General features: G+C 38.9%; 1 protein-coding gene across 1 annotated transcript in view; it reads right to left on the bottom strand.

Annotated features, from left to right (window-relative positions):
- Window positions 1-505: 505 nt before the first annotated feature.
- Window positions 506-13,739, bottom strand: part of LOC136880902 (outer dynein arm-docking complex subunit 2) — a 97,801-nt gene continuing 84,567 nt past the window's right edge. Inside the window, exon 9 of the mRNA XM_068229170.1 lies at window positions 506-734. Within this exon, the coding sequence (XP_068085271.1) occupies window positions 600-734 (135 nt within the window). The 3' untranslated portion in view covers window positions 506-599. The remainder of the gene's footprint in view (window positions 735-13,739) is intronic.

The following is a 13,739-nucleotide window of genomic DNA, read 5'->3' as shown; positions in this document are numbered from 1 at the left end:
GCTTACCTTTGCAGTTTTGCTACATAGTGCGCACCAGGCCATGACTAGAGACAGCCGTGCCCCCAGCTGTAAGACATATGTATGTCAAAAAGAAAAACTAGCATAACAAGTGGCTGCGTGGTTTGGGTCATGTAGCTATCAGCTTGTATTCAGGAGATAGTTGGTTTCGAACCCCACTATCGGCAGCCCTGAAGCAAATGCTGGGGCTGTACTTTAATTAAGGCCACGTCCGCTTCCTTCCCACTTATAGCCCTTTCCTATCCCATCATCGACATAAGATTATCTGTGTTGGTGCGACAAAAAAAAAAAAATCTTCTTTGAAATTTGAATCCCAGTCCTGCATGTGTACAACTAGCAGCAAATAAAATTCTAGTCAAATATAACCCAAATATTAAACTTAATCTAAATATTTATGTAAGGAGAGCAAGCTTTTCCTTGGAGTCATTCCATTAGGTAGTGCTGAAGTGATAAGAAGTTAGAAAGGAAGTGCAATAACTACGAAAACTTCAGAAAACAATAATATATTGAGAGCAAATAATATTACAAACATTGTATAAAATATACATTCTTAAAACAATCACTAATAATAAGATATATTGTCATAATTTCTTCTGCATAAGTAAGTTGATATTGTATTCGTGGACTGTGAAGGCAAGATTTCTTATGTTAGCAAGACAGCTGGCTGCAGCTTCTTGTGTTTCATCATCGTCTGATCCAATCAGCTGTAGTAGTAGCTGTAAACACACAAGAGATTTTTGATAATGAAATGTTTGAATGAGATAGTATAGTAATTATTCAAAATACAACTACAGTATAAATCTGAGGCTCCATGTTAACCGAGGCACTCATTCCATCAATGTAATTAATTAAATTAGTGGTAAAATTTGAAACAAAACACTCCAAACTTCCTTCGAGTAACACGATGCCTTCAATGTAAACTGAAGACAACACACAGCATGCTACACACGTATACAACTGACCGATATAATCTTGCTTCGGGGGGAATTAGAGTTGTTCATCCATCTTTACACTTAGTTCCATCAATCGTAAGTTAAGAACTTAATGTTTTATCTGTATTGACATGTAATCTGGAGAATAGACACTTGATGCAATGCATGCATTCAAAATACATAAATGTGAATTGAGTCACACTTCAGACTTCCAGTCCAACAGAACTTGTTTACAAGTGGTCAATTTACCAAAATTTTTATTTGAATTTCACATTTGGTGTTTTAAGTGTCTTCTATTTTGTTGTTATATATATATTTCAGTGTGTGTTTTTATGTCTTGTGATAATGTATACTGTAAAGGATTTTTATGATTGTACATACATTGTATGACTTGCCGATGTTTAGAATTATAAGGCTGAGGATGACCCCTAGTTGGGTTGAAACCGGTCCCTTATATAGTGAAATGATCTAAACTCTCTTTGTCATTTTACTTATAGAAAATTGAAAGGTGGATAACATTATACTTATTCTCCCAGTTCTATCACCTTGGTGCTTTGTTTATCTGACCTTTTGTGAGTTGAATCTCACCATTCACACACCTGTTGCATTGTTTTGTTCATTATTGTTCTGTAATTTGTGATTTGTTACCAAGATGAGTGGCAAACATAAGCAAGTAGTTGTTTCTATGGAAACAAAACCAAGTGCTATATGCTGTATCAACAGATCTCGCACAGATGGCCTACATGCAATTAAGACAGTGCTGGCCTGTGTAGAATAACAAAAGGAGTCTATAGTGCATGATTTGCTTTGGTTGAGACGATGGCACAACATTGCAGTGAGCCAGATGAGTAACAAGCTCAAACAACAAACAATACATTACAGGACCTTTTTTCCCAAAGAAAGTTTAACTTTATTGAAAAGATTTTATTAGCACCTACTCTGTACACACAATTTCCATTTTTATAAGTCAAGATGAATTAATTAAATATTTGTATTACATCAGAATTAACAATTTCATAATTTCTAACCCAAAGTTAAACCCAGGTATACATGTTCCATCTTATTTGAGGTACCTTCAGCCCCAATTACCTCAGAAAAGCTGATTTGTACTGTATAATTTGTAATTGTCTGGAACCTTATACAATCAGTATTTATTGCTACCCCTCCAGCAATAGCATAGAAATGATCAACATATATAAACCACCTTCCCAGCCCTGGGTTAATGAAGCCATCCACAATGTAGAACAACCTACTATCCTAGGCGATTTCAACAGTCGTCACACCATCTGGGGATATAAAGACACCAGTTCAGATGCTAACAGTATACTAGATTGGGCAAAAGCTGAAGATATATTCTTGATGTATGATGCCAGAGAAAAGTGTACCTTTCATTCTGCTAGATGGAGGCAGGACTATAACTATAATATAACCCAGACCTCTTGTTTTGTTTCCAAGGACCAACAGGGAAGACTGCTCCTTTGCAGAAGGAAAGAATTATACAAATTCTCCCAAAGTCAGTAGAGGCCAGTTTTTTCAAAGTTGGCATTGAAGTTCCAATTGAAAGATTCCAGTGCCCAGATGGAACTTAATGAAGGCTAAATGGGATTTCTTCACCAGTGAGATAGAGCACAATATTCATTGGATTCCACCAGTTCATAAAAACTGTACTGTAACTGTTTTACTGGACTGGTATGCTCTATAGCAAAGAAGCACATTACCAGATGATTTAGAAAGGAATACATCCCAGGATGAAGTGGGAGGCACAATGAGCTATATGAAGAATACTGAGACAGCAGTCAGATGAATTACTGCATTGCTTAGACTACCAGGGATGAGAAATGGAATACAGTGACATCTAGTTGAACTTCAAGCACTCTAACAGGAAAGTATGGTTCCTTCTTAAGAAGCTGAGCAGTAGCACCCGAAATTACAATAGCAAGAATTCAGAAATAAAGCCAGAATATATAGCAGATAGGATTGTTGGCTTAACCAGAACATAAGCAGCCACAAAAAAGGACAAAATAAGACAAATCCTAAATGAACTAATGGTAGAGCTATCCAGGGTTGAAATAAATTCTCGGTTCTCAAGGACTTTTCTGTCACAGAGATCTCAGCTGCTTTGATAGAAAGAAAATCAGGGGAAGCAGCAGGCTTGGATGGTATATATCCTAAATTTCTGAAGCACAGTGGTCTCAGAACCCTGGAATGGCTTGCTAAATTCTTTAGAGATAACCAAAGGAACAGAATACTCCTACCTCTTCTTAAAAGGACTAAAATTGTTGCCATAGTAAAGCCTGAAAAAGTAATTGTAATGTGGAAGATTACCAACCTATTGCTCCACTCTGAGTATCTGCTACAAACTGCTAGATAGACTGATCTATAACAGAATCTCTGCTACAGTACTTCAGCACATTCTAGTTAAACAGGCAAGATTCAGACCAGCAGAAGCTGTTGTGATTAGGTTCTGGCACTTACCAGTCACACTGAGCAGGGCTTTCAAGAAAAAGTGAAAACCATTGCAGTATTTGTGGATCTGTCATCAGCATATAACACTTCTCCACTTGTTCCACTTCTTTACAATGCAGATTTTCCATTTACTGCTTGTTAAATCTTTATACAGGGTCTCTCTTATAAACCCAGACTGTCCAGCGGCGTTTTTACTCTCGGAGATGTAAGCAGCACAACGGGAAGTGCGTGCATAGATCTTGATCTTGTAAGGAGCGTGCATGTGTTCAACATAGCATCAATAGCCAGTCTCATTCTCAGCTGTTAACATGGTGAGACAATTATCATTGCAACACACTGTATTTTTGTATGTAAAAGTTATTTTAAGTATGCGTTGGCTCGACGGGTACACAATGTATTTGTTCAGCAATTTCCAGGTGAAGTGTATGAGCACAGTTCACGTAATTGTAAATAAATTTGAAACTACTGGTTGAGTGCTTAATAAAAAACATGCGCGCACATGAACAGTTTTAACATAGAAAAAGCTAGACGACATTGGTGCGAATCTTGAACAGTCACGGAATAAATCACTCACAAAATTAGCACAACAAGTAGGAGTTTCAGTTTCTTCTTCACACGGAGCTTAAAAGCTGTTACTCATCAAACCGTACAGGTTTACACAGGTCCATTGTTTAAAACCTGCTGATCCAGCCACAAGAGTGAGATATTGCGAGTAATATCTTGCATTAAATGATTGTGTATTCGACCCACAGCTTTGTCAATTTTATATATTTTTCATCTAAACAGTGTTATGTGGCTGAAGATGTTGATAATATACGAAACATGTACCACTTTTGACCATTAAAAATTGCCTTAAGCAATCATTGTATCGACTAGGTGGAAAATAAAGAAATACTTAATTGTGAATCTATTGAAATGCGATACGAACCATGAAGCTGATTTTATGTAACTGGGAGGTACCACGGAAATCCCAGTGCCAGTCCCAGGCCTGGGCAAACGAGGAGGGTCAACGGCTGGTTATTGAGTCTCAGTGTGGGCACCAATGCCGAGTGGGTGTTTACGGTAAATACTGCGAAATGCTCGAGTTGGCGGGTTCGCCTACCAACGTAACCAGCAAATCCTACTCACTAAGGAGATGGGTGAGGGCGAGTATCCGGCGCCTTAAAACGGGATGTTCTCGGCTATGGTATGGTGACCCAGAAAGAAGGTTCCCTGGTCCTCGAGGTTGGGGGTTGTGTGCAGGGCTAACACCCCAGCCACGTGAAAAAATCTTGTTACGAGACTTACCTACAGAGATAGCCGGGTGGATAAATTGATGACGACTAAGTGAGGAAAAGGAAAACGAGATGTTATTTTTTAAACCTGGAATGTGCTAAGCCTGTACCGAGAGGGAGCCTTTAGGAATCTTGAAGGAAGTTTTAAAGAATTATAAGGTGTCGATTGCTGCACTGCAAGAAATCAGATGGAAAGGTGCGGATATTATGGACTTGAGAAATTACACCGTCTTCTTCAGTGGGGGTGATAAAAACCAGCTGGGAACAGGATTCATGGTAGCAAATGATGTGAAGCAAGCGGTTCTGGGATTCAAACCCATGAATGAGAAACTGTGTGCCTTACGCTTAAAGTTCTCCCTGTTTAACATAACAGTATTCTGTGCTCATGCTCCTACGGAAGACTCAAGTGAAGATGTGAAAGATGAATTCTACAGTGTACTTGAGAAAGAATATGATGCAGCGCCAAGACATGATGTTAAGATTGTCCTCGGAGACATGAATGCTAAAGTAGGAAGAGAAGAAACATTTAGACCAACATTTGGACTGCATAGCATCCACATGGAAAGTAATGATAACGGACTTCGGCTCGTAGACTTTGCAATAGCACGCGAGATGACCATCTCCAGTACGTATTTCCCACAGAAGAATATTCACAAGGTAACATGGAAATGCCCCGATGGAAAGACAGAGAATCAGATCAATCACGTTCTTATCGACCGAAGACACGGGTCGGACGTTATGAACGTCAGGACAAAGAGGGGGGGCAGATGCAGACTCGGACCACTATCTTGTGATAATGAAGTACAGACAGAGAATAGCCAATATCACGAAGACACAGGGAAAGAAGTCTTTGAAGTTTGATGTACAGGCACTGCATAGAGATGACATGAAGAAAGAAAGCTATAGGGAAGTGGTTGCTGAAAAATTCAGAGGTCGAGAGCAAGATCTAGAGGGAGCTACAGTGATTCAGCAGTGAAAAGTATTATATGATACTTTGAAGAATGCAACCGCAGAAATGGTGGGATTTCAGAAACCTGTGAGGAGAACGGAATAGTACGATGACGAGTGTCAGGCAGCAGTCTTAAGGCGTAATGAAGCAAGAGAAAAAACACTGCAGCAAAGAACAAGAGCGAGCACTGAGAGATTCCAACAAGCTAGACGAGAGGCGAAGAAGGTATTGAGAAGGAAGAAGAGAGAGTGGGAAAAAGAGAAACTACAACAGATCGAGGAAATGCAGAACAGAAAGGAGGTCAGAACCATGTTCCAAGGAGCTAGGGAAATTAAGAAGGGATTCCAGCCAAGGACAAAATGTTGTAAGGATAAAGTAGGCCACTTGATTGGAGATGAAAATGGAATAATGGAAAGGTAGGCAGAATATTTTGAAGCCCTTCTGAACCCTATAGAGGAGAAAGTCCAGGAATCGCAAGAGCAGGTGGGAGATGGTCAGTTGGTTGCAGATGGCGAGGACAAAAACGTGCCTGAAGTGGCCTTAGAAGAGGTGAAGGAGGCAATATCCCTCATGCATAATAATAGAGCTCCAGGAGAAGATGCAATTCCAGCAGACCTTTTCAAGTATGGTGGGGAGGAAGTTTGTAAGAAGCTGCATAATCTCATTTGTGCAGTGTGGGAAAGCGAAGACATACCAGAGGATTGGAACTTAGCAGTCATCTGCCCCATCCATAAAAAGAACGACAAGACAGTATGTAGCAATTACCATGGGATCTCCCTTCTCAATGTGGCATACAAGATCTTCTCAAAAGTGCTAGCGAGGAGATTAGAAGCATATGCAGAGAAAGAACTGGGTGAATACCAGTGTGGATTTCGACGGAACAGGTCAACAATTGATCACATCCTGTCATTACAGCTAATTCTGGAGAAGTGCCACGAATATAACATCAGCGTGCATCATCTCTACGTTGATTATAAAGAGGCCTATGACAGTGTCCATAGACCCAAGCTACGAATGGTGTTGGAGGAAATGCAGGTGCCAAGAAAGATCATCAATCTTGTGGAAATGACATTGAGGAATACCAGAGCTAAAGTGAAAATCCAGGAGAGGCTGACCAGGGAGTTCCCAGTGCGAGGAGGGCTTAGGCAGGGAGATGCTTTGTCGACGACCCTCTTCAATCTTTGCCTGGAGCATGTCATTAGGAAAATACCACTGAACCCTTTGGGTACCATCTACAACAGGTCGCTTCAGTATATGACATTTGCGGACGACGTTGTACTTCTTGGTAGGAACACAAGAGAGTTGACGGAGGCACTATGGTGCATGTGTGAAAGTTCGAGACACCTGGGGCTGAGAATTAATAATGAAAAGACAAAGTATGTGGTGAGCATGAGGGAGAAGGGAAGGTTCCAAGGGGTGAGAGAGCTGGAATGGGAAGAAGGAAAGCATGAGAGAGTTGCAGAATTGAAGTACCTGGGTGTCATGGTAATGGAAAACAACTTAGTCAGTGCAGAGATACAAGCACTCATTGCAGCAGGCAGCAGATGCTTCTATGCATTTCACAAACTATTGAAGTCCTCCAGTCTATGTAGAAGGCTTAAGCTCACTGTGTACCGCACCGTAATACGGCCAATAGTTCTTTATGGATGTGAAGCCTGGATGCTTACGGAAAGTGATAAGAACAGGCTCCGAGTATGGGAAAGAAAGGTGCTGCGGAAGATCTATGAGGCTGTATGTGAAGAAGGTGAATGGCGCATCCGAACAAATCAAGAGGTGTACCAGCTCTATGCTGCAATAGACCTGGTTGCAGATGCGAAGAAGAGACGCCTGAGCTACTTGGGGCACGTGGTGAGAATAGAGGAGGAGAGGGTTCCCAAGAAGGCCCTCAAGTAACACCCTGAAGGCAGAAGGAGGCAAGGAAGACCTAGGAAGAGATGGTGGGATGATGTCAGATAGGATGTGCAGGCGTTGGGGATCCAGAACTGAAGAAGGTGTGCGGCAGACAGAGATGGTTTGGCAACAGCTGTAGGAGAGACCAGGGTCCTGCATGGACTGTAGTTCCAGGAGAGTGTGAGTGAGGTCAATCATGTACCACACTTACTTCGTACCAATCCTCATGTACGATTTAGAGACATGTACCATACTAAACAAAGACTTCAGCAGAATCCAAGCAACTGAAATGAGATTCATTAGAACCATGAACCAAACAACCAGAAAGGACAAGATCAGAAATGAAGTGAATAGGAAAGTAGCTGGTATTGAGGTTCCTATTATCAGCGTCATAAAGAAATGCAGACTTCAGTGGTATGGGCACATAATGAGAATGAACAGGGAAAGACCTGCCAGAAAATATTTTGACCTTAATCTCATAGGAAGAAGACCACAGGGAAGACCAAGAAAACGTTGGATAGAGACTGTAAGATTAGATGTGGAGGAGAGAGGATACAAATGGGAGGATGTACTGGATCAGAAGATGTATGAAGACAGAAGGAGATGGCGAGCGCTTGTACACCACACCCGGGAAACTGGAGTTGGGAAATGATGGTGATGATGATGATGATGATGATGATGATGATGATGATGATGATGATGGTCAACTGAACAGTCATAACTCTTGCTATTGGTGTGCAGAAAATCCTAATGGTGTTTATGAAGTCCCTCATTATGAGGATGGCACTTCCAGCTTTTTTATTAGGTAATTTTTCATATAAGATTGTATACATGCTTAAAGAAGGGTGGCCGCGTGTGACATAAGTTGGGCTGAGGCAGATGCTGTAGTGTAGAGTATAAACACCGTGCGCTCGATCTGGATTTATAAGAGTGACCTTATGCTAATGATGTAGCTCTGATAGCTCATTCCCCTGACTATGAGACTGCTGAAGCCACTCTCACACTATATCTTCTAAAATTGGATAGATACTTCAGCACTTGATGATTGAAACCAAATGCAAACAGAACAGAAGTTAGTACCTATCATCTAGATAATAGGAGGGCTGATTACATTCTGCAAGTTCAATTCAGAGGCAAACAGTTAACATAACATCATACAAAATACTTGGGTATTGTGCTGGATCACTCTTTGACATACACCACTGGGCTGAATACCAGTAATGTTAACTACATCTAAATACAAACTTTGACATCTCAAATTTTTGAAATCTTGAAAAAAATAAATTAAAAAAATGTATTTCTTGGCAGTATCTACCCTGTTTTCATATAAGTATTTAAAAACTTTTGTGAAATAATATCCATTGGTTAAGGTACTCTTTGTCCTTGTGCAGCCTGCAAGTGTTATAGTAAGAAATCTAAATAAAATAAATATTGAATTTTCACGACCGCATTGTAATCGAAACAGACTTTCAACGTATTAGGTCGTGTTACGTACATGTAGTACGTGTTGAAGAGATGTTAAGTACAGAACAAAAATGGCCAACATGTACTACATGTATGTAACACGACCTAATACGTTGAAAGTCTGTTTCGATTACAATGCGGTCGTGAAAATTCAATATTCGTTGACATGCCCCACAACGGGCGACTTAAACGCACTCTACAGTGTGCTAGCAGCAGTGCCAGACCTGTAGCTCAGATCCTTTCAAAGAGAACAGAGATGGCCTAGGCCACCATAGCTCAATTGGTAGAGCAACCAACGCGAAATCGGGAGGTTGTGGGTTCAGATCCCACTGGTGTCCGGCTGTCCATTTTTGTTCTGTACTTAACATCTCTTCAACACGTACTACATGTACGTAACACGACCTAATACGTTGAGAGTGTGTTTTGATTAAATAAAATAAATTTGAGTATTATTTATAACTTGAAGTTGTACAGTAGAATCCTGCTTAACCGAACTTCGCTTAACTGAAACCCAGCTTAACTGAAATGCTGTGACAAAATTGTATTTTAATATTTTGTTTTTACCCTCTCATTCTTAGCCATCGATATTAGTAATTCTCTTGCTATATGTGCTGAAAGCTACTAGGCAAATCCTATTTTTATATTATGACTTATCCCGGAATGCACGTGTGGCATAAAACAAAACAGTTTCTTACCCTCTAGTCCATTCCATGATACATTTTTTCTTGAACAAGCAGGAATTATTATCACTGTATTATTCGTTGTGAAAATTATGCAGATGGCTCCGACCTTGACAATAGCATTTCTGATAATTGAGTTACAGCAGATGATGGATTTAATGCATTGGATGTAAGACTGATTTCGAATTTTTATTAAAATACAGTACCACACGCTTTAATTACAGTACACTAGTAAAATTACTGTATACACTATTCAGTTCAGTAGTAACAAAAAATGTTTAATTATTTCAGATTACTTTGCGCTTTGTTGAACAAAGCAATGAATCTACATCAACTGATGTATTGTTGATTAAACGGTGGTGCGACATAGCTGTGCAACATCCCTGCACCAAGAAAATTCAGAAGAAAATCACTGATTTTATGCAATAAGTGACATTATGTAAACATTTTAATGTTAATGTACAGTATGCACTTTTGCTTAACAGAGTTTAGGCATTTTTATTTTGACATTTAACTTCCTAAAATATTGACCATGTGTCATCCGAAAAAACACGTCAACCAAAGTGGCTCCGCCCCCTTTATTTTGGATGAATGGGGTTCTACTGTATTACTTGAATTTTTTGATATCTCTAAGGATATTTCAAGCCCAGATGTAAACTACTTTTCTTTTACTCAAAACTATGCAGAACATCATGCTTTTGCATACTCCATTATCCCCACATAAATTTATTCCTGTAGTAGGAAGAACTTTCATTTCCTTATGCGTGAATTAGCATTCTCTACATTTTAGTCGGAGTGTATTGTATATTGTTCAACACGCCACGCCTTAGCATCTTAACGGTACAGCACTTCTTTGTTGCATAGCAGCTTAAAACTCTACTTTAGGCTACTTTCCAACCTTCAGCAAGATGTTTAAAGTATGAGGAGGTGTGAAAGTTGGGAGCAAATAACCTCCTGATACTCAAGCCCTACTGAAGTTATGTCAGTGCTGTCTTACTTGTGCCAGCCTCCTCACTTTTATCTATCCTATCTGACCTCCCTTGGTCAACTCTTGCTCTTTTCTGACCCTGATGGTATTACATATGGAGGCCTAGGGAGTCTTTCATTTTCACGCCCTTCGTGGCCCTTGTCTTCCTTTGGCCGATATCTTCATTTTTTGAAGTGTCGGACCCATTTCATTTTTTCTCTCTGATTGGTGTTGTACAGAGGATGGTTGCCTAGTTGTACTTCCTCTTAAAACAATAATCACCACCACCACTATATCAGTGCTGTAACGTCTGCTGAAATATTCAAGGCGACACTCCGGAGATAAAAGTATATTTTTACCTAATGCATGGATTTTCACGAAACTTTGTGGGAATGTCACCTACATAAAAGTAGAGATATCATAAAAACTTCATTCATTTACAATTAAGTTAATAGTTTTCCAAAAAAAATTTTTTTATTTTTTTAAAAATTTTACATCCATTTCTTTCATGAAATTTAATTAACATGTTAATCATCATCATCAATGTCCCACTCTAGTCGCCCGGGTGTGGTTTAATTAACATGTTAATGTAAATTTGTATTTAGGTAGATATTACTTCTTTAATGAGCACTACATATCGATTTTTCTGTACATAATTTATATAAGGAGATATACCGTACTAAAGTTTGTGTGATTTTTACATTCTAAAATTTTGGACTTAAAAATCTCTACTACTTGAAAGAATTCTGCAATCAAAAATTTCATGTGCAGGTTTCTTAATATAGCTGTGATACATATACCATACAAATTGTGTTACAATTGGCTGAATATTATGGGAGAAAATTGGGATTTAAGTGTAAAAATTACAATTGGCGGGAAAATTAAAGCAAAGTTCAAGTGACGTTTTCTTCCTGATCCATTACCTAAACGACACCAGAACCGTTCTTTCCTTCCTTTCTTAGCAGCTTCTGTACAAATGCTGGTAACTCTGGAAGCTTGTCCCTTCTTCTTCTTCTCCTTCTCCTTCTCCTTCTCCAAAGAATGGAAAATGATTCACCTGCATTTTGTTTTTCCCCATGCAACCTTTCCTGAGTCAAAGTTATGGCGATTGTAGTTTCTGTCATGTCGTGATTTTTGGGTATAGGTGCAGGACTTACATGGCTTGAAGTTGATGCGACACTTTCCTGATGAGAACAATCTGACTCCGATAACATTTCACGACCTTTTCTCCCTGATTTCTTCAATGGAGATTCGGTAATAGCTGATCCACATCTCTTTCCTATCAAAAGTTCAGCAATTCGTCATTTAGCTTAGGCTGATTTATGTTTATGCATATTGTTTATTCCCTTGAATACAAGCTATCAATTATTACAGCACACTATCTTTCGATAAGAACAGTATCTTAATACGCAACTACAAGATGTTACTTGCGCGCGTACTTCACAAAATTAAACAGACTGGCTACCACCACAGAACCCACAAATAAGATTAAACATACAAGAATAACAAAACTTATGGTTGTCGGCACTATTGTAGTACCATCAGGAATACCAATACAAACAAAACGTTGCTCAATGACAGTCGAGTACTGAAATATTAGTCCGTAACAGGCTTTATAAATTCATTCAAAAATATGGTAGATCTTACAGCTTGAATCTGTATAAATATATCGGGAGAGTGGGGGGGGGGTGGGGGTGCTTTTGGCCCATCCCATGGATGCGAAATTGCAAAGAACAGGCATATTTGATTGAATGGAAACATGACAATGACAAAACAAAACAATTCAGCAGATGCCATGCCCATTTCTTCTGTGTGCAGACTGGCAAACAAAGCATTATTAAAGTGATAAATTTTTGAATTCAACTAAATAACTTTGTGACAAGAAAGAAAAACTCAATCCTTTCAATTTCAGTCATTAAAAAAAAAAAATTGCCAAAATGACCAAAATATCTATCTTTATCTCTGGAGTGTCGTCTTAAGAGCAAGTGAGAAACAGAAGTGAAAAAAAAAAAAACTGACTTTGCAGCAGAATTCAGCATTCCATGAAAAATAAAGCCAAGCTTTCTAACATTATGCAAGACATGCATTTTCCTTCAGAAAGGAAGCAGTATAAAACATCAAATTAGAAGAACCAATGTTTAAAATATAGGTATGATGGACCAAGTACTGTATCCTTCATGAACAAGCACAGACGTTTGCTAAGGAGTTAGGCATTGAATTGTTTCAGTCTAGTAATGGTTAGACAGATTAATATAAGAAACTCAACAAAATCATAAAAAGTAAGAGTGGTAGTGTACCTGAAGCTGACTAAGAAGAATATCACAGTGACATGCTATAAGCACTCTCAGAAGACTATGAACCTTGTGGTATTTTCAATGCTTGTCCAACTGGCCTGTTTTCTCAAGTCTTTACCCAAAAAACTATGGCATATAAGGGCATAAAATGTCTGGTGGAACAAGAAACAAGGAATGAGTGACGGTAATTTGCAGCAAATATGACTGGTATTGAAAAATTGAAACTATAGTATTGGTGGTCGGTAAATCTGCAAAGTTAAGATATTTCTCAGGTGTGAAACCATTAACTGTGGGCTATTAAGATAGTAAGAAAGCACAGATGACTAGGAAAATCTTCATGTCATGGTTACATAAACTTGACACAAAATTTATGAGTGAAATACGGAAAACTCTTCTATTTATTAACAATTTTCCTTCTCATCCTGAAATCACCCATAAACTGGAAGCCATTCAGTTCATTTTCTTGCTGCCTGAATATGACTTCAAAGTTGCAGCCATTCAATAAAGCTGTATTTAAAAACTTGAAATATCACGACAGAAAGAGGTACATTCAACAGCTGTTGAGGAATGTTGAAGCTGTTGAATGTGGTAAATATCTTAGCAACATTGATCTCTTGGATGCTGTTACAGTATTGCAAAAGTATGGGATGATGTGACATAACAAATAATACTGGAAACTGCCTCCTAAAGCAGTATTTTTAAAAACTGAACCTGAGGAGCTCTGGAAGTTCCCAAACTACTGTCCGAAGAATGGGTGGATTACAGGAATATTTTCTTCATGAAAGAAGAAGATTATAAACAACTC

The sequence above is a fragment of the Anabrus simplex genome, chromosome 9 (assembly GCF_040414725.1).
Source record: "Anabrus simplex isolate iqAnaSimp1 chromosome 9, ASM4041472v1, whole genome shotgun sequence".
Lineage (NCBI taxonomy): Eukaryota > Metazoa > Arthropoda > Insecta > Orthoptera > Tettigoniidae > Anabrus > Anabrus simplex.
Note: the sequence above shows the minus strand (reverse complement) of the source record. Positions and strands in the feature narration are given on the sequence as shown.